The following is a 27,993-nucleotide window of genomic DNA, read 5'->3' as shown; positions in this document are numbered from 1 at the left end:
TACTAAATTTATTACTTTCTTTTCAGAGATGTCTAACGCAAAAGAAAGAAAACATGCTAAGAAAATGAGAAACCAGCCCACCAATGTGACTTTATCCTCTGGCTTTGTGGCTGATAGAGGTGTAAAGCACCATAATGGAGGTGGAAAACCTTTCCGAGCTCAAAAGCTAGGTAAGACCCACAGTACTCTCTCCACTCCCATTTGGAGCAAATGCTTTTGTTCGCAGCTCTTGATGGTCATCATCTAAATAGTAAATGAGTTGAGTTAAAAACAGATACAGTTGACCTTTATTACTTGCAAATTCACCCAGTCACAGAAGTTTATTTGTAACCTTAAAATCAGTACTCATGGCACTTGGGCGATCTTTTGCAGACATGTGCAGAGTGGGGAAAAAATTCAGTTCCCCCCATGTAGATGTTTCCAGCTGCCTCCTTGTTTCAGCTTTCAGGCAGAGATACCAGAGGACAGAGACAGTGGTTGGGCAGTGTAGGAAGCCCCAGCTCTGACTGGGGTTTGATATCCCACTGTGGGATGACCTCAGGTCACTTACCATTTTGGAACCTCATTTTTGTTTTTTTTTGTAAAATAAAGGAAATAGAATCTACCAGGAAAAGTTGTTTTTATGACTTAAGATTGTCGTTGTCGTTGGCAGCCGTCCGTCTCGAGAGACGATGGTGTAGCTTCTTAAGAGTCTATCTGCACCGCCGAGAATGGCTGTGCAGTCCGACTCGGGAGTGACACGGTATCTGTCTCCTCCCGTGTTGAATCGACATCTTACGATGACGCTGGAGTGTCCTCTCCAGTGGAGCTGAAGCTACAGAGCCTGGGCAGGGTGATATGGAGGGTCTGCTGTTGCCCATGCAGCAGACCCCCCCTCTCTTCGCAGCTGAAGGGTCCAAGGGAAAGACGGAGTCAATACAGCTTGGCTTCAGGTGCGCCGCAGGAGTTGCCGGTGTTGACTACAGCGTCAAACCGCCTTAGGGACTCCGGCTCCGGATTTTCTGTCGGGGTTTACTCCCTTAGCCTTTCCCCTGAAGAGGTATGCCGCAAGGCAGCGGAGGTTTTTTGGAGTCAGAGTTTTCCTTCTCTGATGTGCCCTGACTGGAAGATCGAACCAGCGACACTTAGCTCGCAGGCCGACGCTCAATCCACTGAGCCAAACCAGCCAGGGGTTACTTAAGATTGTAATCTATGTGATATATACATATATATAAATATTCCCCTAGGAACAGTGTTTCAGTGTTATGACTTCTTAAAACATAACTACTGGGAATAATGGGAATTGGTGTTGGTGTTTTAGACGTGACATATTTTTTGTCTCTCTTGACACCAATTAATTATTAAATTATACTTCTATATTTCTTTTAAAAAATACAGTGCAGTCATCATATTTTTATTTAATTTTCGTGCTGATTTTAGAACCTCATAAAGTGATATGAAGTTGATATAGTTCATTGAGCAGCAGTAGAGAATGCCATTGTGGGAAGACAGCAAGCAGGTGACCGAGAACTTTCTGGGACCAGCTTAAAGAATAGTGTGCCTTGTGTCTGATGAAATACGTTTTATATTCATATTCATAAGATCTAGATTCAGATCCAACAGTTGATGCCTACCATGCCATGTGACAAACCTTAACATGTTATGTTTCTTAAACCTTGCGATGACATGTGTTATAACATGCTTCATGTTTATAGGGGCTTAATAATTAACACCTTAATGAAAGTAAGCAGGAATCCATAAAATTCACTACTGGTCTCTCCATTCGCAGACAAGGATTTGATGCTATCTTGAAGTCTGAATGGTTTGAATGTCCAGAGATTTGTATTGAGAGTTTGCTTTTATTTCTTTTTTTTTTTTTAATTTAGCATTGGTTTGAATGTCCAGAAATTTGTATTAAGATTTTGCTTTTATTTCTTTTTTTTTTTAAATTTAGCATAGGCTCCCAATTTCAGTGTGCCAGAGAATTGCTATCAAAGACTAAATATACAAAGTCATATGGACTATAGTACTTCAGGGGGAGTTGATTTAAAATCCATGTTGCACTATTTATCTGGACAAAAGTTCCCTTGTAGCAGTTTTTTCCAGGGTTCCTTCATGTGTTCGTACTGATATGACTCGTTAGTGTGCTGCTTATTAGCTGTGTCACCTTGGGCAAGTTAATTCACCTTCCTACCTATTATCCCTCCTCTTTAAAGGGAGGATACCAATAGCCATGTTACACGGTAGGTGTAGGATTGCAAACACAATCACTGTTGCCACTCAACAGATGTTCTCTGATCTTGATAAGAGTAACATATTTTTCTTTCTTAAAAAAAATATACTAGGTCATTTTTCTGGAACTGCACTACAGCGGCAAACCAAAATGACCCACTATTCACCGCCTGAGCCTGATGTGAATGAGCAGTCTTCCTCAAAAGTAACGTTTAAAAAAAAGGGAGGGTGGAAAGCAGGTCCTGAGGGCACATCTCAGGAGATTCCCAAGTATATAACAGGTGGGTGTTTGTAAAGAAGTGAGGTTCGATTGTACTGTGAGCTCTTTGTTTCTGAGGCAGCCAGATTTCTAATGCCCTCTGTGAGCCTTGGCCCTGCCTTCTCGGAGCTCTCCTCCTTTAGCTCCAGGCCCGTCTCACCTCCAGCCTTTGGACTTGGGCCTGATTGCTTTCCCTTCTTTAACTTCTCTCCTTTTTGTTTTTGTTTTTTACCTGTCTTCTTACAAGTCCTTATTTGTGAACTCTTTCACTTTGTCTTAAAATCTTCTTCCCTCCCCCTTTTATTGTTAAAAGATAAAATGCCATTTACACTTCTCAGCATGGCGTTTTCCAAAGATGAAAGCAAATTTAATACCCTAAAGGCAGTCCAACCCTGGCCGTGCGGTTTGACTGGTTGGAATGTCATCCTGTGCATCGGGTTATGGGTTTGATTCCTGGTCAGGGCACATACTTGGGTGGCGGTTCAGTCTCTGGGCGGGTTGCATGTGGGAGGTAACTGATCAGTGTTTCTCACGTTCCGTGTTTCTCTCTCTCTCAAATCAGTAAAACATATCCTTGGGTGAGGATTAAAGGCACTCCAGACCTTTAAGTACCTATCTCCAGGTCCTTTCCCTCCTCATCACCTGTCGCCCCCCTCACTTTTACCCCCGCTACCTCATAACCCCATATTCTTTGTACACAGGTACGGGGTGCCTTCTGGTCTCTCTTTATCCCTTCTTGGGGGACTTCACTTAAATTTCTCCAGCACTCTTATTTACTTAAAAAAAAAAAGGAGTTTCAGTAAAGAAAACTAATAATAGTTATAGTCACATATTTGGAAAAAGTAGAAAATATTAAGGAAAAAACCCTTAGAGTCAAAATCATTTTTAAAAAATTGTTTTTTTCTTTGTTTTCTTTCTTTGTGTTTTATTTTAAGGTATATTTTATTGATTATATTGTCACAATAATTCCATTTTTTCCCCCTTTGCTCCCCCCTGCCCTACACCCCCCTCCTCCAGCAATCCCACCCCTCCCCAGTCCATGTCCATGGGTCATGCATGCAATCTCTCCGGTTTCTCCCTTTCCTATATTATTATTATTTTAGAATTAATTCGTTAATTGATTAATTTTTATAACAATAAAAAAAGTAACCTTCTCCCCCCTCAGACTTTAGACACTTTATAATCTTATACAGGACAATGGGCGATGGTCTCACGCTCTTCTAGCTGCTTCAAGCTAGGCATGGTCATCGTCCTACCTACCCTGGGGCCAAGTATTCCCCAATAAGAGTGGGGGTGTAGCGGGGAGGGTGGCCTTCCCACACGGGGAAGGACTGTGCAGACTCCAGGTCAGTTGGCTGTCCCCGGACCACGTCGTGCTTGGTTTAACAGGCTGGCATCCTTATATTCTGGGGGCAACAGGGTTAGAAGGTCTTTCTTCGTGTTTTTTTGGTTGTTGTTGTTTGTTTGTTTTTTGCTTTTGGTGCTGAAGCCCGGGAGTGAACTTATTTTTGTTTTCTTGTGTGATTATCATACTTAAAAATGGTTGTGATTATATTGCACTGTAGCTCAGTTTTAAAAAACTTTTTGTAATATTGACTTTCAACTTTTTTTTTAAATTAGAAAAGTGACACTGAATCCTTTTAGGAAACGTGAACAAGTAAAAGTTGAAGAATCATTTCACAATCTTTACAGAAATAACCACTATTGGTATTAATCTAATAGGTGGTTAGGATGGAGGGTGAATTAAAGGTGCATGTTCTTCAAATCTTTCTTTCTTCTGAGCTGTACCAAAAGATGTTGATTCAAGACTAGTTTTTAATGATGCTGCTCTTTCCTTCAACAGCCTCTACTTTTGCTCAGGCTCGAGCAGCTGAAATCAGTGCTATGTTGAAAGCAGTGACTCAGAAGTCTTCGAATTCGCTGGTTTTCCAGACTCTGCCACGGCACATGAGGCGGAGAGCCATGAGCCACAACGTGAAGCGCCTTCCGCGACGGTTACGGGAGATTGCTCAGAAAGAGGTAGGAGCTGCACTTTGTGTGTGACTGTTTCTGCTAGCAGTTCCTAAAAGAAAATGGGAATGAGTTAAAATGGAGACCAGAAACAACACGTTCATGTTGCGTATTTTGGTTTAACCGTTTATCCCCCTCCCCGCCTTATCATCCACTAAGTTAGCAGATAGTTGGAAATTACATATTACGCCTGCTTTTAAATAAAATGTTTGGATCTCCTTTCTTTTAATGGTATTGAATAGCTGATGTTTCCCCATCAGATTTAAAATAAAATTCTGACCTTCTTACCCGATACTCAATTTTAGCTCTGCATTTTGGGCATGTGGCCAGCTTAGAAAAAAAGGCAGCATCATTGCCTTTTGACTTTCAGTGTTGAAAACTTGAACTTGAATTTAATTTTTGTTCAAGTCTAATTATTTTTGGCTTCACCAGAAATTCTGGCTCAGACTTTCTGAGATTATCTAAGGTACTCACGTCTTTATTAGCTGTGTCAGAATTTTTGCATTCTGTGCCTTCTGTGTACCAGTACTGTGCTGGTTGTGGGGTTAGAGTTCATCAGGGTAAAGCCCTTACCCGTAAGGGTCCACAAACTAATGGAGAAGAGTTTTTTCCCACAGAAGTTTAGCTTGGCTCTGGAAGCGATCAGGAGTGAAAAGTACACAGGAATTTTGTATTATAGTTTCTAGATGGAATGTGAAGTCTGTTTCCCAGTGACAGCATTTAGCATTTACCTGTCAGTACCTAAATGACACGAAATGTTGTAGGTTTTCCTCACTTCTCTATTTTTTAGTACCAAGTTTTGGGTTTAGTTATAATCTTAGAGGTCAAAAAACAATAAAAAATAACAACAAAAAGCTTGTATAGGATTTCTTCCTCTTGCTGTCTAATACACTATTAGCCACAATAAGCTTGAGTTGAACATTTTATATACTAATTTTTACAGTCCATGAAGCTTGTCTAATTATTAAGTGAAAGGACATGTTTCCTTCTTACATTTGCCTACCTCTAAAATCGTCACTCTTTCTTTTGCTTCCCTCTCTACTTTCATTGGAGAAATCACCACCTTAAAAAAGTAAGCAAACTCATGGGGTCTATAATGTGTTCCATTTAATCTATAGTTAGTTTAATTTTGAATTCCGAACACTTAGGTTTGTTTTGAAATGGTTACAAACTGGGCCTGCTTCTCTTCTTGAAACTACAGGCAGAGAAAGCAGTACATCAGAAAAAAGAACATTCAAAAAATAAATGCCATAAAGCTCGAAGATGTCACATAAACCGGATGCTAGAATTTAACCGTAGACAGAAGAAGAACATATGGTTAGAAACTCACATCTGGCACGCCAAGCGGTTTCACATGGTCAAGAAGTGGGGCTACTGCCTGGGGGAGAGGCCCACAGTCAAGAGCCACAGAGCCTGCTATCGCGCTATGACAGGCCGTTGCCTCCTTCAGGTTTGCTTTCCAGTTGGTTTTCTTTTCTTTCTGTTTATACCCTTTTTGATAAGAGACTTTTAGAATAGTTCATGGTATGCTAAAGCCCTAACTCTAAAATTACTTATTTTAAAAATAATTATTGAGCATGAGGCACTTCGCTAGATGCCAGAGATAAAGCAGCCTAAAGGTATTAGGGGAGACTGACATCAATCAAATAGTTAGCCAGATATAGAATTGTAAGGGATGTATACAAATATAACAGAGGAACAAGAGAGCTTCCCCATGGAAGTGATGTTTGAGCAGATCTCTAAGGAGTAAGAAAATGGGAGCGTGGGTGAGGCAGAAGGAAGCCAGATAGCAAGGAAGAATTGAAATAAATTCCATGTGACAAAGATGAAGAGAGCCACAGCAAGGCTACTGTTAGGGTGAGGTTAGTTCTGGAAAACTGAGTAGTGACCAGATCATGCAGGATTTTGTTGGTCATGTTCAAGATGTATTCAGCATTGATTCATTTAGTAGTCATTTGTCAATAACAGATAATTGAGAACTATCTATACGCCCCGAGCAGTTTTCAAATGCTATTCCAGATGTTTATGATTCAGTGGGATGCTGGGAAGTTTGTTTAAAACTATTTGAGGGGACAGTTGGTTTTATAATTTTATTTATTTATTTATAATTTATTTATTTGTTTGTTTATTTTATTTTATTTTTAGAGAGAGGGGAAAGGAGAAAGAGAGGGAGAAAAACATCACTGTGTGGTTGCCTCTCACTTGCACCCCCAGCTGGGGATCTGACATGCAACCTAGTCATGTGCCCTGACTGGGAATCGAACCAGCGACACTTGGCTCGCAGGCCAATGCTCAATCTACTGAGCCACAGCAGCTAGGGCAACAGTTGGTTTTAGAGCCTCACAGTAGTATTTATCTCGTTGTCCCTCCTGGGCCCCATTGTTAATTCAATTGCTTCCTCTCTTCCAGTACATATTTAGAAACTTGCTCTTTGTAGAGGGCCTATCTTTCAGTGGCAGGATAGTCTTGGCCCAGTTTTGAAAGCCATTGGTATTAGTATCCTCTGATAACTTTTAAGACCAGTATAGCAGAATAATCAAAACAATAACCTTTTAAAAAATTGTAAAATACATATAGCAGCAAATCACCATTTAAACCATTTTTTGTTAATTTTTTAAAAGTAATTGTTTATTTTTCAGTTGACATGCAATGTTATATTAGTTTCAGGTTATACAACATGTGATTAGACATTTATTACGAAGAAATCTAGTACCCATCTGAGACCATACATAGTTATTACAATATTATTGACTATATTTCCTGTGCTGTACTTTATATCCCTGTGATTATTCTAACTACCCATTTGTACTTTTTAATCCCTTCCCCTTTGTCACCCATCCCCTCAACTACCTCCCCATCTGGCAACTGTCAAAATGTTCTCTGTATCTGTGAGTCTGTTTCTCTTCTGCCTGTTTATTTTGTTTTTTAGATACCACATCTAAGTGAAACCATATGGCTTTGTCTTTGTCTGACCCACTTCATTCAGCACAATACTCTCTAGGTCCATCCATGTTGTAGATGGCAAGATTTCATTCCCCTTTATAGCGGAGTCATATTCCATTGTGTATATGCATACACCTAGGTTATTTCCATATCTCAGTTATTGTAAATAATGCTGCAGTGAACATATGGATATATGTGTCTTTGTTTTAAAGTCTGTTTTGTCTGGTATAAGTATTGCTACCCCACCGTTTTTTTGTTGTTTGTTTCCATTTTCATGAAATATCTTTTTCCATCCCTTTGCTTTCAGTCTCTGTGTATCTTTTTATCTGATCGGAAGTGAGTCTCTTGTAGACAGCATATATAAGGGTCTTATTTTTGATCCATTAAGCCACTGTATGTCCTTTTTTTCTTTCTTTCTTTCTATTTCTATTTCAAATTTTTTTAAATTTAAATTAAAAAAATTCTCACCTGAGGATATGTTTATTGATTTTAGTGAGAGAGGAAGGAGGAAAGGGGAGAGAGAGAGAGAGAAGGAGAGAGAGAAACATTGATATGAGAGAGAAATATCCAGCGGTTGCCTCCTGTTCTCGCCCTGACCGGGGACTGAACCCGCAACCTTTTGGTGTATGGGGACGGTGCTCCAACCCATTGAGCCACCCAGCCAGGGCTATAATTCTTTAACAAATTGATTTTACTGATCTCTTCACCTTATTTAATTGGTAAAGTCTTACTCATTACTCTCATTTTTCCTTTTATATTGCTTAGTCAAAGCTGAATATTTAGTCAAACTGAGCATGGGAGAAATAAGGGATAAATTGTTTGCAACATTATGACTGTCACTTTTTACCTTAGGTAGATTTTGGGAAGGATAATCCTTATTGAGAGGCACCGCTTTTTACACTCTACTTAGAACTTGTCTGTGAATAGGGGATAAAACACAGACTTTCTTTAACTTATATTTAAATGGAAATTCATTTTTATTTCAACTTAAATTGGTTTAAGAATATTTGCTAATGTAATAGCAATAGACAGGTTTCCGATTTTGACTTGTGAAATGATAGCTTTAGCAATTTGCTCTGTGCCTTGGACTCTGGAAGTTTTTCTGATGTGACTTTTGGCTTCTTGCAATTTCTTCCTTGTAAATTGCTAAGTTCTTAATGATGTCTCTCTCTTTGTGCAGGACTTATCCTACTATTGTTGTTTGGAGTTGAAAGGCAAAGAGGAAGAAATACTAAAAGCACTTTCTCCGATGTGTAGCGTAGACACAGGTAAGCTTGTTTCAAATCTGAGTCCTATATTTGTCTTTGATGCTTTATTCATTGCATGAAGAAGTGTCTGCTGTAAGCATTTGGGAATTTAAACATACATAAAGATGCGTGAGACAGTTTATGTTCCCAGTGAGTAAGTTAATAAAAGGGGCTTAGAGTGGTTTTAAATCACTTCTAACATTGTCAAGTATAAAGTGAGAGAACTATTATGCTGGTTGAGTGAATTCAGGCAGGAAGAAACTCAAAACTCATTAAACCATTCATTCAGTAAAATACTGATTGAGAACTTACTGTGTACCACTTTGATCTAAGCAGTGGTCAAAACCTAGACGTCATCCCTCATGGAGAGAGACAATGAATAACAGTTTGGCTGTTGGGAAATAATACTGCGGTCTCAACACTCAGAATCGTGGAATTTTGTTTTTGTTCTTGTCAGGATTGACTTTTGCAGCAGTTCACTGCTTGTCTGGAAAGCGCCAAGGTAGCCTCGTGCTTTACCGGGCGAATAGATATCCCCACGACGTGCTGGGGCCTGTGACTTTCATTTGGAAGTCTGAGAGGACTCCTGGCGACATTTCTGAGAACAGGCAGTTGTGGATCTGGCTTCACCCAGCTCTTAAACAGGTATAATTCTTGAGTCTATTTCCCTGTCACTGTTTACTGCATTCTTGATGATTGATGGAAATCAGTACTAGAGAAAATAAAATGGTGTAAAAGTTTGGCTGGTAGCTTGGTATTTGACTAAAGGGAGGAAAGTTGTTGAATATTAAATGAAGCAAATCTCGACCTCTCACTTTTTACTAAACCATAAGTATTGATGAAAACCAACCTCATTATGCAAATGGCTTGAAAAGCTGCCTTTGAATGAATGCTTCCACCAGGCCTGAAGGTTCACTGGTGTCTAGGTGGTTGCGTTTAGCTCAGCTTCTCCTGCTCTCTCTCTTTTTAGTATATTCACTGCTTTTATATGGTAGACTAAACTTTTTAAAAATTTGGTCAGAGTAGTCACGTTGTTTTCATCAATCTTTGACATTTAGGAGTTCCTTTTTTGTTCCAAGTGCCATGCACTACTCAGAAGAACCAAAACACCATTTTGATGATGATCAATTTAATTTGTGAAGAAATGAAAATTAAATTTTTAAAGAGAGGAAAAACAAATAACAAACTAAACTTTATTACATCTGTAATGTATTTAAGTTAAAAAAATTTTTAAGTAAAATGTTTAAATATATCCTTAGGATATTTTAGAGGAAATAAAAGCTGTGTGCCGGTGTACAGAACCCGTCAAATCAACTGCCTGCATCCCTGACCCCTTTCTGACACCATCCCAAGAGAAAAGCCAAACTGAACTGCCTGAGGAGAAAGTTGGCAAGAAGAGAAAACGGAAAAATGATGGAGAAAATGCTAACCCAATTAAAAAATTTTTCGGGGACGGAACTAGAGATTCACATGAACCATATTCTTGGACCTCTTCAACCACAGGCATTATCATCAGGTACAGGTTGCACTTGCTGAGAACCTTTGACTGCAGCCTTCCTCTGTTTTGGCCGCCGTCACAGACCTCGTGTATCATGGGAGTCTCCCTTTTAAGAGTTTTTCTCTTTTTCAGTGATCTGACGATGGAGATTAACAGATTCCGCCTGATTGGTCCACTCTCCCACTCCATCCTAACCGAGGCCCTGAAGGCTGCTTCTGTCCACACCGTAAGATACAATGTGGCTGATGATTTTTTCCAGTCATGTTTCTCCTAGCAAACTTGTGAAACCTGACACATAATTTGGCAACATTTTGGGCCATGGCCTATAATGTTTAGTTCTCTGTTGATAATTATTATTAAGGACTTCCTCATCTCTTATTTCTCCTGGACAGGCAAATCTAAATGAATGTACTAAGTAAACTGACTTGTTCTTATTTAAGTACAAATTATTCTTGCAGCTTGTGAGTTTATAAAAGGATATTAACTTCTGCTCCATAAGCCCCTGAAAGTGTATGGCAATTGTTTTTTGTTTGTAACTTGTCTAGTACAGATTTTCTAGGGTGAGAGTTAAGGTTCCCTAAAAGGTTAGGAGCAATGTGTCTTGTGCAGCACAGTCTAGTAGTCCTTCCAGCATGGCAGCCATAGACCACATGTTGCTACTGAGCCCTTGAAACATGGCTAGTGGGACTGAGCAATTGAATTTGTACCTTTATTTAATTTTAATTAGCTGAAAATAAAATTTGCATAACTCTGGCCCATGGCTACCGTGCTGACAGCACCGGTCCAGAAAGTAGAGACTAGCTTAGGAGTCAGACGCTCTGGGTTCACATTCAGTTTATTTTGCTAAATTAGTGCAAAGAACCTTTCAGTGCCTGAGCCTCTCACAGACTTGACGTGGTCACATACGATGATAGGTCTGAATAGCTTTTGAGCTTTTAGAAGAAAAATACTTTATAACACAAAGGCTACTTCTCTCTTCATTGCTTCCCTGCTAATGCCAACCGCTGTGGTCTCTTGCCTGGCCTCTTGCCTGGATACTGAAGCAGCACCTTAACTTGCCTCCTTAGCTTCCCCTTTCCACCCCTTGTCTGTGCCGCAGGCAGAGTAATCTTGTATGATTTATTCACATGGCGTTACTTTGTGATTGAAAGCTTTTGAATTGTGTTTGAGATAAAATCCAAAGCCCTCAGTGTGACTGTGTCATTTGTACCTTTCTGCCGCAGCTCTCAGCGCTGCGCTCCAGCCTCTCCGGCCTCCTTTCCTGAGATCTCCCTTACGCACCTGCCTTTTTTTCTCACCTGCTTGAACATTCTGCCTCTACCACTCTGTGCTTGGCTAAACCTTCCTCATTCTTCAGGTTTCAATATCTCTTCTTTCCCTGCAGGATCCTTTCTTGATCCCTCAAGTCAAATCCTATTACTTCTGTAAATTATATTGCATCCTGCACCCTCCCTCAGTTTGTGTGTCTGCACCTGTGTGTGTGTTAATACAGCAGTTGTCTCTCCCATTAGGCTCTGAGCTTCGTGATGGCAGGGACAGGGCCAGTTCTGTTCTTGACTGTCCCCAGTGCTTAGTGCAGTGCCTGCCCCAGGCCAGGTGGTCTGTTCCAGCTACATGAGTTGCAGAGCAAGAATTTGAACCTAGGAAGTTGGTTCCAGAGCCTGTACTGTATAAACCACTAAGCTCTGCTGCCGAGGATTTACGAGGTGAGGGGCACGTGCTACAGGTTGCATTAGACTCTAGGAGCACTTCCTATTTTAATGACTTCAGGGTGCATCGTGGCTGCAGGTGCTCTTCCTGGGCATGCACATGATAATTGAAGTGCTTTTTGAAACCGTGCTCAATTCCTGGTTCTGTCAGGAAAAAAATGTAGGGAAAATACTTGTGTATCTTATTTGAAATTTCTAGGAATACTCTCGTCATAATATAGTCTTTTGCTGTAGATTTCTTCAGGTATTGGTTTGGTTTTTCCTTGGTGAGGAAGGTTTCATTGCTTAAATTGGTGGGGATGGAGTTGGCAGCAGAGGGAGAGGAACAAGGTGCCCTTGTTGGCACTGTGCACAGAGACCTCAGTATGGAGTAGCTTAGTCTCTGATAACCAGGCGTCTTTTTCTTAGTGTGTGAAATTTTGATGGAAGGAAGTGTGGTACTCCATCCTTGCCTCTAATTAGAAGAATCGTTAATCTGTTGTTAATTTCTGTGTTAAAAATAATGACAATTTCCATGGTTCCGCCCACAAAATGTTCATTCCTACATGCAGAAAAAAGGGGGAGGGGGCAGTATCACAAGCATAACAGAAATATTAAGTCCGATTCATTCTCTCTCTGGTAAACGGGAGTTGTTATTTATCTTCCAGGAGGGAGAGGACTCAGAGAAGGCACCTCACCGTTGGTGGATTGAAACCTGTCAGGATCCTGATAGTGTTTCCCTTCACCACAGACAAGAAGCCCTTTTTGAATTGTTGGGAGGTATGTGGAGGGGATACTGGGTTGTACTGGGGGAAGGAGGGAGCTGTGGGAAGTGGGGGGAAAGAGCGCTTTGCAGTTAGACTCCTACACTTTGTGGTGCTTTTTAACTCGTAACTCTTTGTTGTAACACAGCAAGAAGGCCAGTCCGAGAGTGGATAGTGTGAACACTATTTCAGTTTGCTTATGAAACAAACAAATGAAATGTTAGTCTTCTAAATAACTGGCATTCTGATATCATAGATAAATGCATATACCAGGTACTAAACTGAAATCTGTTCTTAACTGGACGTGAGTTCTTTTGTGTGTAAAGATACTGTAGTTACCAATGATAGAAACACACAAGTTTATGTTGTAAAATAATCTGCATTGTTAAATTAATTTTTTTTTGTAAGAAACTTCACTCTGTGAATGTTAATTTATTCTCTGAAAGTGTCAATGCGGAAAAACGGGGAATGTATGTTTTTAAATAAATAGCTCAAGATGAAACTTTCATTAGAAAATTTTCAAAATACAAGCAAATATGTATACAGTGTATACTTTTTTTTAAGTATATTTTATTAATTATATTGTTACACTAGTTCCAATTTTTCCCCTTTGCTCCCCTCCGTGAATGATCCTCTTTAAGATTGGATTTGTTTGTTTGTTTGTTGTTAAAGGAATAGCATCACCAGCAGAAATCCCGGCAGGTACTATTCTGGGACTGACAGTTGGGGATCCTCGAATAAATTTGCCTCAAAAGAGGTCCAAAGTTTTGCCCAATCCAGAAAAATACCAAGGTAAAGTTCCTGAAACACCCCTCTTTTTTAAAAAACTATTTTGAACAGTATAGTCCCATTGTCAGAGTTCTGTTTGTGACCCTGCAGTAACGTCATAGTAGAAAATTAGGGCGATCTTCACCTGGCTACTTTCAAGGTAATTATGATCAAAGGAGGTGGTGTGTATGGGAGCATCTTTTAGCTGTGAAACATGTAGCCTGATCCTTATGTTCATTTTGTTTCTAGTACCTAGTAAAACCTGTCTTTCTGCCAAGTGGGTTCTCTGAAAATGCCTGGTGTTTCAGAATGTTCATGTGAGGAAGGGATGTGCACCTGCAGCTGGTCTTGTGCTCATTGGAAGCCTCTGTCTGACCATACAGATGATCCAGGTTCGAATCCTGGCAAGGCCATCCCAGGTGCTGAAGGGTGAGATGTCTTGGTTCAGACTCAAGTAGAGTGGCCTGAGGGAGTTGTTTGTCTGGAGTGGCATAGGAGGGTGGGTAGGATTGGCTAAAATTTCAGTCTGATCTGAGATTTGCAGCGGTTATGATCATGTCTTATTGTATTTACTGTCATGTAAATATGGTTATTTGAAAGAATCATTAACGTTAACTTGTGAGTTTTGGGAGAAAAATATATAGGTGTGTGTCATAACGACAGGAATTTTTTTTAATCTCCATGGGTAGTTAGATAGCTTATTAAGGGGTCAGTAAATTATTCTGTCAGAATTTCACATGAAAAGTGGATTGAATGAGAAGAGTTTGAAGATAAATAGGTAAGTTAATTATGGAGTCTAGACTTTAATCAATGAGTTGTTGCCTCTTTCTTTTTTATTTTAATAGTGTGGTCTGGTGCAGTCATAAAAGTTGTATCATCTACTAAACCATTAAATGTTGACTACCATTAATCCCCTTAAAGCTATAATTTAATTCTACTTAGATTCTCTTGCCTCAGATTTTTTTTTTGGAATAAAGCAATTTTATATTAATTCCTTTCTAAGGCTCTTGTATTAATCAGTTCAAGGAGAATTAAAGTCTAACTCAAAAAACATGATTTAATTTCTATTATAAAAACTTAATAGTCATTGTGGAATTTCATTAAAACTCATTTTAAGTAATTTCTTTGAAGAAGTATTGATTGGCATGTGAGCTACATGAATAAGTAAACTTTTTAAGGAGGTTGTATTATACCAATGTAACATCATCTGGAAAGACAGTTCAAAACTACAGTTAGAATTATACTTTGATGAGTGTGGTCAGTTAATAAAAGATGACTCTTTGAAAGAATCTCACTGTCACAGTGTTCTAAAAACCTCATTCTCTATGTACTGTCAGCTTGGCTTTCTTTACTGAAGTAATTCTCTGCCTGTTTCGACTTAGACAAAACAGACCAATTATGGTGCTACTTAAAGCATAAAGAAGGGTTTACCTGATCTGAGTCAGAACTCTTTTATATTCTTATGTGTGCTGGGAATTAGAGCTCTGAAAAGAGAGGTTACATGACTGTGACATTGTCGTAACAGAAGAAATCTATATTTTGTTCTTTGTCCACATGAGTCTTTTCTAGGTATAGATCCTAAAACCCTTGTAATTTCCTACATGATGAGAGCCTTAACGGGCTAAAGGAGCATCGTTGGTTATTCATAACAAGCCTCTTTCAACCACACCTGAAATTATGTTAATGGAGGGACTTTTGGAAATGCCCTAAGTATGGTGGACTAGTTGCCAGGGGAACCAGTCCTGTGATTAGGGGTTGGCACTTTTAGCCCCATCCTTTTGGGGGGAGGGGCTAGAGATGGAGTTTAATCACCAATAGCTAATCATACATCTGTGGTGAAGCCTCCATAAAAATCCTAAACATTGGGGTTCAGAGAACTGATTTGCTGAACATTTGGAGGTGCTGGGAGGGCAGAGTACCCAGAGAGGGCATGGGAGCTCGACACCCCTGCCCCCATACCTGGCCCTGTGCATCTTTTTCATCTGGCTGTTCCTGAGTTGTATTTTTTTATTAAAACAAACCAGCCTTGACTGATGTGGCTCCGTTGGTTGGGCGTCATCCTGCAAAGCAAGAGGTCACCAGTTCAATTCCTGGTCAGGGCACATGCCTGGGCTATGTTTTTGGTCCCCTATCAAGGCTCGTATGAGAGGCAACCAATTGATGTTTCTCACATCAGTGTGTATGTGTGTCTCTCTCTCTCCCTCCACCCTCCTCTCTCTCTCCCTCCTTCCCCCACCTCCCTTCTCTTTATAAATAAATAAATAAATTAATTAATAAAATCTTAGAAAAACAAAACAATACTGTAGTAAGTTCTGGGAGCCATTCTAGCAAATTATTAAATACTGGTTGGAGGTCTTGGATCAGACAATTTTATAACCAGTTGGTGTCTGAAGTGTCTGTCATAACCTGTGGGATCTGATGTTACTTCCAGGTAGATAGTGTCAGAATTGAGTTAAATTGTAGGACACCTTGCTGGTGTTGGAGAATTGCTTGCTGTGGGAAAAACACGAGAACACTTGAGCATCGGAAGTATTGAGAGTCGAGCAGTGTAACCAAGCAGAGTTTGTCCACCCTGTGCCGCAGATACCTGGTCACACAGACACCAGGCGCAGCGGGAGAAAGGGGCGGCTGTCATATAGTGCTCCACAGCAGAGCCTGGCAGCTTGTACTGGAGAAACTGAACTCCTGATGGTTTACAGACAAGGGGTTTTAGAGAGCAAAAATCGCAAGTCATCACGAGTAAGGGGTTTGGGGTGTGGGTCCTGCTGATGGGTCAAGAGTGAGGTCAGGGCAGTCAGTCATTATTGTAGGACTTGAGGTAACTTCTCTGTCCTTCAGTCTTGTTTCATGAGGATGTGGCCAGGGAGTCCTTCTGCTTTAGGGCTCAGGAGCTCAAACGCAACTTAGGCCCTTATGGTGTCTTTAGCTTAACAGGAACCCAACCCTGTGGCAGGTAGTCACGGCCTAGGCCTTGCGTCTGGCCGCCTCAGGGGTTAGTGACAAGAGAAAGGGCTAAGGCTTGCCAGGCATGCTGTGAAGAAATGGAATAGAGTGTTGGGGCTACATATTAAATCAAAATCACACATTAAATTAGGGCTCTCAGTTTCAATTGGTTGTTCACTCAGTGGGCTAAAAAAACATTGAACAATATCACTAGGTTTTCTTGATGTTCAGGGGTAGAAGCTATACATCTTGTGACTCTTAATGTATGCTCTTATTATTGTTACTATCTTAATTATTTATTTTTCCTGAAGTCTGATAGGCCCTGGGCTAAGCGGTCTCTATAATGGTTAACAGGGTGCTATGTGACTTCCTTCTTGAGGCTGTTAGTCCAAACTAGCATACGAACCTCTTTGTTTCTAAATTAAAGATATTTTCTGAAGGAGTCTTAACTCCCTAGCTTCAGTTTTTCCCTTTAAGTGAAGAATCTGAGGTGATGATGCATATTCTCAGATGCTTTGAAAAGGTTTACTTGATCACTTGGTTCTTGCATTTGAATTAAATATATTTTTGCAAATCTTTTCAACGTGATTACCACAGCATTTCACTATGTCAGTAACTGGTTTTCTGGGTGAGGTTTTAAAATATAATTTCTGCTGTACTGTCTGCTATTTTAGTATTTGCTCTCCTGAGCATCTGCTAATTTGCTTTGCTATATTATTTTAACTAGTCTTTGTCTTCCAGAGATGAATCTGTTTTAGAAAATATTGAACTTACACGGGCTTGTTTTAATCTTTCTCTCTACACACTCTTTGGTAATGTGTACCCAAAACATAGGAAGAGTCAAGTTGCCTTTAGAAGGATAGGTGAGAGAGATCATTGCTTTACTTTCTACAGCTTTTGCCAGTGATTTTAGAGCTCTGGTCTGCCATGACTTCTCTGTCTCTGCTTTTGGGAAAAAAAGTCCCTAACAGCTTTAGCTAGGCTCCTTTAAAGGGGGTCCCCTGTTCTGCCTTTTTAATTTAAACCAGAGTATATCTGAAGGCTCTAACTTTGGTTTATTTGCCTCCCAAATGATAACGCTGTGTTAGGTGGGACCTTACCCTTCCCTGTTCTGGGTGAGGCAGACCTTTCAGGCCCAGGAGCCCTAGCCCCAGGGCTTCCTGCCATCTCTGGGAGTGGTGGAAGGCGGCTTCCTGTCACAGTATTCAGAGCTGTTTTCTTTTTCTGAATAATATTCCATCCTCTGGAGATACCATCTATTTTATTTATTATTATCTTGTAGCATATTTGCAGATGAGATCATACTTTCCTGTGCCTGTGCACGCTAAGTATCAGCCATCTCTTTTGTCTGCAGCAGTCAGAGTAAAATCCCCATTCTGTCGCTTACATCAGCGGTGCTCTGCTCCACAGGGATGTGCTGTGGGTGGCCCGAGGCTGTTTGAAGTGGAGCTTGCTTGCTCCCAGTCTGGCTCTGGGAACTGCAGCACACAGCCCTGGTGCTTGAGACACTGTGGGTTGTTATCCCCATGAGGAAGGGCAGTGTTCTAGAAGCAGTTGCTGCTTTTGAAGATCTTTCCTCTCAGATCTGTTCATCCAATTAATTTTTCCTAACTTTCTTTTTCTCTGAAATCTATCGCACTGTGGCCCAGTCACTTCCAACTTATTTTTTTTCCAGCCACCAGACCCACGCAGGTATGTGCCTTTGACTGACCTTTCTATGTTGGCATTTTAGGACCATAGCCAAAACTCATGAATTGTCTGACTTTTTTCTTTTTAATTCTTCAGTCCCACAAATGTAGATTTGGAAGATTTTTTTAACCCCCCTCATGATTAAGTGACTGCAGGTAGGAAGTCTCTACTATCAGTGTGTACTCTGATAACTGGAAGCGTTCCTCCTCCTTTCCCACTACAGTACTACTATTTGGCACGGTATTTATTTCAAGGAATGAAATAATATATTTCACAGAAAACATGCTCATTTTAAAGGAATGGAAAATATGTTTAATAGAAAGGAATAAATAGTTGAGCAACAAGGATTATCAGAGACGTGAGGTCATACGACTGAAGAACAGGAGGTTTCGTGTTGCCTCACCACCACCGGGCTGGCTCGGGAACGCTCGGCTTGTGCTGTCACTCGGCGCTGCTGTTTGCCTGGACTCTGATGCTCTTGCCTGTGGAATTAGGCAGTTTCTTAAGGCCATTTTATGTGATACTTGCCTCTTCTACGCTAAAAATAAATGTTTAAAGAATAAGCTTAGGAGCCTTTGCTCTTTCATAGATTATGAGACCAACTGTAAGAATAACTTAATTTCTAATCCAGTATATTCTTCTAGAGAAATAAGTACCTATGAAATATTTTCTTATAACAGAAGGTCAGCTGATCACGTTTAGAGTTTGACTTCACTGATTGGACGGATGTGGTTTGAAGGCTGTTTCTTTTCCCTCTTAGATAATGAGAAGGTTAGACAGCTGATCCTGGAGGGCGTGCCGGTGGAGTGTACGCGTAGCTTTATTTGGGACCGAGCTATCTGTAAGAGTGTCACAGAGAATAAAATCTCGGATCAGGTAACTAATGGCGTAAGGATTACTGGTAAAATCGTGAAGCAGGTTGAAAGTCATCACTCGAGAGAACAGAAAAGTTACTTCATACTTTATAGAATCTCATAGACTTTTGTTGTCAAGCAATTTACTGCTCCCTTACTTATGATACATGTTATGGTTCTTCTTCTGTTCTTGTAAAAGAATAATCTAGAGAAAGTTAACACATTTTTTTCTTGATAATCTTATAGTTTTTAAATACATGTTTCTCTTTTATTGTTTTTCTTTTCCCCTTAAGTGTTCTCTGTTTTTATTAACTTATTTGTTCTCCTGTCTTTAATTTCACAGTGATTGTGCTCCTGCTAGGACCATGTATTATATTAGATGATGGGGTAGATAACTATTAGATATGATCAAAGAAGTACAGGATATAAAAGAAGCCCAAAGAATGAATACTAAGCTTAGACTATAGAAATTAGGGAACACTTCCTGGGGGAAGGAGCTGGTATTTGAGCCGACTCTTAGGTGGGCAGTTAGAATTAACCAGACTTTTGAGGGCCAGGGGCCGAGACCACAGTAGAGAAAGGATGGCTGGAAGGGAGCATATGCAAGGGCCCAGGCCAGAAGCTGGGTGATGTGTTCAGGCAGCTTCAAGTAGATCAGTAGCTTGGAGTCAAGGGGAAGGCAGGAGTTGAACAGGAAGAGATAAATAGGTATCAGAGCATAGAAGACCTTGGGGCATTTTAAGGATCTGGATGGAAGATGTAGGGTGGGCACCCTTGAAGGTTTTACGCTGGGCTGTGACATGATCATGTTTCTCTCCAGCAGCCAGGTGGAGGGTGGATGAGGCTAGGGATGGGGATTTGGGTGGAGGAGCTGGAGTGAGGACTTGTGGTGGGATGGCCTTAAAAGAGACCCTGGAAATAGTCCATAATGTAGAACATGAGGGGGTACCTGAACTGTGATAATGTGGCTGCAGTGCAGGGGCTGGGATTTAGTATATATTCCTGGAGGGTAAAACTGGCAAGGCTCAGTGGTTTCTTGGAAGGTGAGTGGAGAGAAAGGAGGAGACCTGTAGATGAGCCCCTGGCGGTCTAGTTTGGGTTTAGGAGCTGAAAGAGAGGCAAAGCCAGGTCTGACTTCTCACGGCTGTATTCCCAAGCTGTAGAAAAGCATTTGGCTGGTAACAGGGGCTCAGCACACATTTGAATGGGTGAGCGAATGAATGAGCAGTACACGTCTGAATGGGTGAGTGCACGAGGGAGTGAACTGTGAGGATTGTGGCATCACTCAGCTAAGATGGGGATGCAGGAGGAGAGCGAGTGCAGTGGGAAAGACGAGATTAATCTTGGATAAATTAAGGTTGGGAGCCCCAGGAGCAGATGTCCAGGAGAGAGGCTTTGATCCCAGGAGGAGAAGTCAGGGCTAAAGAGAGAGATTTTTGGAATTTCCAACATGTAGATGGTAGTGGAAACAAGAAGGAGAATCGGGACTTGGTCATGGCCTGAAGGGCTTCCACGAGGTAGCAGTCAGACTGCAGCATGGAGGCAGGTCCCTTGGAGACTTCTCCAGTGAGTGGTAGGCTTCTCCCCCACATCCCTGTTCATCTCTTTTTACAGCTGGCAAGAAAAGTCTGAAAGAGTGTTATCTACTCCCTGCAGTCCACTTAACAAATAATTTATAGCATCTTCTCTTTTCAATCCTTAAGACTGGGTGAGAAATTTTCTCAAGACCCAGAGTATTTTTCCACTTGCCCCTCTTGGAGGAGTTGTTAATTGTATCTCTTTTACTTCAGGACAAATCTCAACCAAAATAAATGTAGGGACAGAGTGTCAAGATAGAAGATCAATCCTGATAAAAGAAATTAGTGAAACGGATATATATTTTATAACTTCGAGTCATCTAGTCATATTCTTGCCCAAGGTTAAGATAATGGGGCATTTTCTACCAAAGCACTTACATAGAGGGGGATACCTTGTACTTAAAATAGCTCATATTTATTTTTTGAGAACCTTTTTTCTTGCTTTTTTCAAAGAGCATGTACCTTTCCAATGCTGCTTATAGGGAGACACAGCGGACTCTCCCAGAAGACTAGGGTTGTTTGTCTTGAATTATCTTCTTCCACTTCAGGATTTAAACCGGAAGAGAAGTGAATTGCTGGTGCCGGGGTCACAGCTTGTTCTAGGTCCCCAAGAATCCAAGATACCTCTGCTTTTGATTCAACAGCCAGGAAAAGTGACTGGGGATGACCGGCGAGGCTGGGGGAGTGGCTGGGACGTCCTGCTCCCCAAGGGCTGGGGCATGGCTTTCTGGGTCCCGTTCGTAAGTTACTTTTTGATTCCGACTGAGAGTTGCAATGTTTTAAGTACACTCCTAATAAATACCAAGTGCTGAAAATGTTCCAGACTGTACGCACAACTTAGAAATCAAGTGCTGTTGTTCTGCCCTCTCAGCTGCTCTCACCGTACACGACGCTTCATAAAGTCCCTGGAGCTGGGGTTTTACTAATAAGAGTTGTGCTGACATATTGTGAACAGTTGCGGTGTTTAAGAGTGGCCTGACTTTTGAATACCAGTGGCAATGAAATGTTGACTTCTTATTTTTTTAAACTTGAAGAAATTTGTTACAGTTTTAAAGCAATTTTTACAGTTTTCTAATTTTTATAAATGTATAGAGTACATTTTTAAGTGCTGACCATGTACTCCTATTTATTAACTAAACAATTTTACTCAAATTTAATGTGTATTTTTTTTTTTCTGGTTAGATATCACTCTGAGCTAGAGAGTATAAAAGACATGTAAGACTGTTAGAGCCATGCAGGTGATTGGATTATGCCTAGTGCGGGGCATACTCAGCTGATCGTTTGGGAGTGGGAATATTTAAAAATAATTTTAATTTTTCAATTATGAAATGTTTTAAGCATACAAAAAAGTATAGATACTGATGTAATGAACCATCCAGCTTGAGAAATGAAACATCGCAGATTCATTGGAAGCACTTGGGTCCTTCTCCCATTCCATTTCCCTCCCTCCTCCTAAAAGAATCACTGTCCTGGTTTTGGTGCCTGTCACTACCGTGCATGTTTTTATAGCTCTTTAAAGTAAGCTTATATCCCAAAATAAAATAACTATATTTGACACGTTTTGAAACTTTATGTATCTCACTGTATATATGCAGCTTGCTATATTAACTCTACATCGAGATTTTTCAACATTGATTGATGAAGCCCTATTTCATTTTTACGCTCGTATGGTAGCTCATTATAGGGTTTTCCTACAATTCATCCGTTCTCCTTTTGATAGGCATTTAGGTTGTTTCCTGTTTGCCCCTTACAAATAATTAAGCAATTTCACTTTAAGTTGGATATTGATCAGATCTCTTTGACATTTCTTCCAGATCTATCGAGGTGCAAGAGCGGGGGGATTGAAAGAGACTAGAGTGCATTCTCAATATAAAGGGTCACCTTGCCTCCCAGGTGATTTCCCAGACTGCTCTGCTGGGATTCTGTTTGCTGAAGAAGAAGCCAAGAATCTTCTTGAAAAGTACAAAAGGTAAGAAGCTGGCTTCCAGTTTGGTAATGTCTTAAAAGAAAGTGAAGTGCTTCCATTGGGTAATAATGTCTGGAATGGCTTTGGTAATTCTTACTATATAATGCAGAGTTTCCGTAGATTTTTCCTTGAGTTCAGCATTACCAAGAGATTAAATCAAGAGATCGTCTTATATCTGGCTTTTATAGGCCCATGTAGGTTACAAACCCTTCCCTTGGGCATTTGCTTACGTTGATAATGGTGTACACCTAAACTGTGGACATGAATTTCTGGTGCTTATTAGTAGATTCCCACTCGCAACCCTCCCCCATCAAAATGGAAATTGAGTTATAGAGATAATACGTATGAAATTTTAATGAAACTATGGAAACATAAAATACTTTATAAACTGATGTATTTCCTTCATTTGGAGAGATAAAGACTCTATTTACATTTTAGGGTTTATCCATCTAGACATTTTTTCTTTTTTCACAGGGGGAGTGGACAGTGAGGGGCTTCATTTCCTTTATACTGTGAAGTACATGCTAACACAGGAACCTGTGTTTCTTACAAAACTGTAGGCTCGCGGCAGCACAGAATCTCTGCTCGCTGTGGCATGGGCAGCAGCTAGCCAGTGCCTGGCGCACAGCGGGCCTCAGTAACTGTTATCTGCTGACTGATGAATGAGTGAATAATTGGATGTTGCAGTTCCTTGACTGTGAGCTCCACGGCTGTGCTTTCCTGGCGGCTGCTGCAGCCACCGAGACGGGCAGGGCCAGGCTTCCAAAGTGTTGAATGATGGATGGGTGGCCGAGTGAGTGCGTGAGTGAACAAATGGGGTACATTCCTGGGCTACTAGCCTATGAGTATCAGCGATCATGCGTTATTTGTCCTTGTGCCTCCTGTGATAGGTAGCCGAGGGTCTTCTGTGTGCTTGTTAAATAATAATCAACAATAATACTTATTTCTTACCCTTGAGACTTCTTTATGCATGCGAATTTTTCATAGGTACAAAATTTAAAAGATAGAATATTGTATATACTATTTTGAAATCTGCTTTTTAAATTTAATGCTATATAATGGATAATTTTCTTATATCAGTAAGTATGACTCTAAACCAGGTATTGGTGAACTTTTTCTGTAAAGGGCCAGATGCCAAGTATTTTTGGTTTTGTGGGCCCTTTAGTTTCCATGGCAACTGCTCAGCTCAGCCTTTGTGGCACAAAAGCAGCCACAGAAGATCCATAAAGCGAACAAGCGTGGCTGTGCTCCAGTCTCACTTTATGGACACTCAGATTTGAATTTCATATATAATTTTCATGCGCCATAATGTATTACTCTTTTGTTTGTTTCCAACTTAAAAATATAAAAACCACCCTCAGATCATGGGTCATAAAAAGCAGATCATGGGTCAAGTTTAGCCTGTGAATCATAGTCTTGCTCTAATATAACTGAAGGGCTGCTCAGGACTCCAGTGTGGATGCACTATGACTTAGTCAGTGGCTCTTTAGGTAATTTCTCATTTTTTGCTATGTGCTTCTGAGAAAAGCTGTCCACATGCATCTTTACATTATTTAGCACCTATTGTATGCCACACATCCTTCTAAGCACAGGCTATCACAGGAAAAGGCAGGCAAGGTCTGTTTTTGCTCTCACTGGGCTTATTTTTTATTTCAAACGTAATACCCTTTTTCCTCTGTCAGCCATCAGTTTGTTCTTTATATCTGTTGGTCTGTTTCTGTTTTGGTTTTGTTTTGTTTGTTCACTTGTTTTGGTTTTTAGATTCCACATAAGTGAAATCATACAGTATTTGTCCTTCTCTGATTTACTTCACTTAGCATAGTACCTTCCAGGTCCATCCATGTTCTTGCAAATGGTGAGATTTTTCATTTTTTACAGCCTAGTAGTACTCCATTTTGTGCATCACATCTTCATTCATTCTTCTACTGGTGGACACGTAGGTTGTTTCCATATCTTGGCAGTTGTAAATAACACTGCAATGAGCGTAGGGGTGCATAAATCTTTTTAAAAAGGTTTTATTATTTATTTTTAGAGGGAAAGGGAGAGAGTACGAGAGGGAGAGAAACATCAATGTGAGAAAGAAACATCGATCGTTTGCCTCTCCCATGCACCCTGACTGGGGATCGAGCCCACAGCCCAGGCATGTGCCCTGATCAGGAATCAAACTGGCGACCTTTTACTTTTCAGGACGATGCCCAACCAACTGAGCCACATGGGCCAGGGCAAGGTGCATATATCTTTTTAAATTAGTGTTTTGTTTTCTTCAGATAGATCCAGAAGTGGAAATGCTAAGTAACATGGTAGTTCTATTTTTAATTTTTTGAGGTTCTCCCTCACTCAGATATTTCTGGATAGGTCTATTGATGTCACACTGTGGAGAGTGATTTGGAAATACCTGTCAAAACTGCAAATGCTAATAATACTCTGCCTTAGCAGCTTCATGCCCTGGAATCTATGTTCTAGGTCATCCTTTGCAACTGTTTATAGAAGCAAAACTGTGAAAATAACCAAACTGTCCTGCAGTAGAGGATTATCTTAATAAATGAGGGCAAGGTATGCAGCCTTTTACCAAAGCATGGAGATCTCAATGTACTGATATGAATGATCTCCAAGATATTTTGTTCAGTGAAAAAAGTAAAGTTAGGCAAAAAAAGTATGCCACCCTTGTGTAAAAATGGGCAAAAACAATGAAAGAAGCATGTATATATTTGCTTCTAGGTACATAAAATGTCTCTGGAAGGGTATACGAGAAACTGGTAACAATACTGCTGTCTGAGGGCAGCTGGGTCACTAAAGGTCAGGAGTGAGAGAAAAACTTGTCCCCCACACCTTCTGTGCCGTTTGAACAGAGAACCTCGTAAATGTGCGTGGACGTCATTGCACAAGGGACCCTGTTTCCTTGCAGTCTTTGGGAATGGCCCTCCCTGGAGCCGTGCAGTGGCCTGTGGGGCTTCTTTGTGGATGCATTATCAGTTAAAGTAGAAACTGAAGGAAACAGAAAAGCTCGCCCAGTAGAGTTGGTTCTTTTTCTTTATTAGATTGCTTAGAAAACTTTCTTGTGTGTGTTTGTTTTGTTTTATAGTAGAATGTATTTTTGTTTTGTGGTACAATGGCCATAATTATTTTAACTGTCCAATCCTAAATCATTCAAAATTGGCTCTTCTCTTTGGTTTTCATTAGACGCCCTCCTGCAAAACGGCCCAACTATGTTAAGCTGGGCACTCTGGCACCTTTCTGCTGTCCCTGGGAGCAGCTAACTCGAGATTGGGCATCAAGAGTCCAGGCCCAGGAGGAATCGTCCGTAGCCTCCTCCCCAAGAAGTGGGGAGAGTGACTGGAGAGGGGACGAGGCTCTGTGTGTTCCCACGCCCGAAATAACCTGCCAGGTATCTGATGCAGTGGGCGCATCCCTGCACGACTCGCGTGAGCCTGAAGGAGCGATGGACACAGAGTGTCCGGCCCAGGTGGGGACGGAGCGGGTGTCAGGCCAGGCTGCCACCGGCAGTCACCTCTGTGTTCTCAGGTAAGTGCACACAGCTTCCGGATACACTTTGGATTGTGTCTTAATACTGACCAGGGTACAGGATCTAAACGTTGTCATTGTTCCTTTACACAAAGCGCAAGTGAGTTTTTGGATTTTCACAGCGGGCCCATGGAAACGGGTAAATCACATTTGATTTGGGGCATGATACTAACTGAAGAAATGATTTGAAATACTGTTATCAGTAGACCTAAATCAAGGCAGTTATTTTAAACAACCTATTTCCTTTAACTTTGCTCACAAAGCAGAGCCTTCACAAGTGTATCTTAGGTACGTGGGGAACCCCTGCAAACTCCGAGCAAGCGTTCTTTGCTTTAAATTATCGAGTTTGATTTTTTCTCATTCCTTTTGAATGATCTGAATTTGTGGCCAACTAGGTATTGGTTCATTGTGATATTGTCACATAGAGGCTGTCATGTAAAATGTGTTCTACTATCAGTACTGATGTAGGCTATTAGATTTGGCCTATCAATTACCCGATATTCTGTGCTCTTATTTTCCTTATTTGTGCTCAGATTTTTATAAAGGTGCTCATCCTTCTTGCCTTATACTTATTTTTTCTGTACAGTAACCTCATAATTTAATGTCCTTTTTTACTTTTTTTAAAAAAATATTTTTACTTATTTATTTTTAGAGAGAGGGTAAGAGGGAGAAAGAGAGGAAGAGAAACATCAATGTGTAGTTGCCTCTCGTACACTCCCAACTGGGGACCTAGCCCGCAGCCCAGGCATGTGCCCTGACTGGGAATCGAACCAGCGACCCTTTGGTTTGCAGGACCGGCACTCAGTCTACTGAGCCACACCAATCAGGGCCTTTTTTACTTTTTATATAACTCCCTTAGAGTTTCTTTTCTAACCACTGTGATTATAGCCTTAGATTCTATTGCACTGGCTTATTTTTCTCTACCTTCAACTTCTTAAATATTTAGCCTTTCTGTCACAGAATAGTAGTCACATAATAAGTAAAATATGATTACAAAAATGCATCAATGTTTATTTTTAATTTTTTTAAAAGTTGGAATTTTGATCCTTTCCCACTAAGTCTAAAAAAATAAATCAACTCTAGCAACACCTAATCTTCTCATTGCTTTTCTCCTTGAACAAAATATCCTGAAACATGAAGAAGTAGAACATCACTGAAGCAGCTGTCAGCCTGGTGTGGGCCCAGTTCTGGGGGCCATCGGGCAGCCCGGCGAGCTCCCTGCAGAGGGCAGCAAGAACTGACTCCAGACGCCTGCCTGCCCATCTTGGACCGCTTCCCCCGCGCCCTGGTGTGGGTCAGCCTGTCCCTGCTCAGGAAGGGCAGCCCTGAGCCGCACTCTATGATCTGTGTCCCGGCCAAGGAGGACTTCCTCCAGCTCAGTCAGGATCGGCTCTTCTGCGGGCCCCAGGAATCCAAGCACGGCGACCCGTTCAAGAGCAAGGTCCGGAAACAGAAAGAGGAGAAGAAAATACAGAAGCGGCAGAGCCACGGGCGTGCTGTGTCCGAGGGCCCGGCAGCAGGGGAGCCTGCAGGGGAGCCCCAGCCTCTGACGCTGGGCTTGTGGTCAGGCCCACTTCCCGATGTGACGTCCCACTGCTCCAGAGCTCTCCTGGGTTTTGTCACGCAGGGGGATTTTTCCATGGCTGTGGGCTGTGGAGAGGCCCTGGGGTTTGTTAGTTTGACAGGCTTGCTGGATATGCTGTGCAGGCAGCCCGCAGCGCAGAGGGGCCTGGTGCTGCTGAGGCCCCCCGCCTCTCTGCAGTATCGATTGGCCAGAATTGCTGTTGAGGTGTGAATGCCCGTTTACGTCTTTGCGGGTACAGATAACTGTTTGCCAAGTCCCACAGTGGGCGAGTTTGGTTTTAGCTGTCTTTGGTTTGGAAATACCATGCGAAATTCCTTGGAAACAAGAATGAAAGATATTATATATTATGCAAATAGTTTAAATGTTTACATCATTCCAGTAATCTCATTGATGTCCATCTTTTTCTCTTGCTGTAATATTTAGAAATTATTTGACATATAAAGCCAAAAGTTTTCTGTTATGATTTCTT

The 27,993-nt window shown here is 41.0% G+C and overlaps 1 protein-coding gene across 1 annotated transcript; it reads left to right on the top strand.

The window, feature by feature from the left end:
* The first annotated feature begins 28 nt into the window (after nt 1-28).
* Nucleotides 29-27,984, top strand: POP1 (POP1 ribonuclease P/MRP subunit). The gene is made up of 15 exons (XM_090283530.1): nt 29-170; nt 2,325-2,492; nt 4,314-4,489; nt 5,682-5,930; nt 8,604-8,691; nt 9,128-9,315; nt 9,930-10,186; nt 10,301-10,394; nt 12,525-12,636; nt 13,293-13,412; nt 18,781-18,896; nt 21,000-21,191; nt 22,266-22,420; nt 25,598-25,939; nt 27,080-27,984. Exons 1-15 carry the CDS (start codon nt 29-31, stop codon nt 27,732-27,734), a joined length of 3,054 nt encoding a protein of 1,017 aa, XP_090139656.1. The 3' UTR covers nt 27,735-27,984.
* Nucleotides 27,985-27,993: the final 9 nt, after the last annotated feature.

This window comes from Furipterus horrens, unplaced genomic scaffold, assembly GCF_987537825.1.
Source record: "Furipterus horrens unplaced genomic scaffold, mFurHor1.1.pri manual_scaffold_7, whole genome shotgun sequence".
NCBI lineage: Eukaryota > Metazoa > Chordata > Mammalia > Chiroptera > Furipteridae > Furipterus > Furipterus horrens.
Note: the sequence above shows the minus strand (reverse complement) of the source record. Positions and strands in the feature narration are given on the sequence as shown.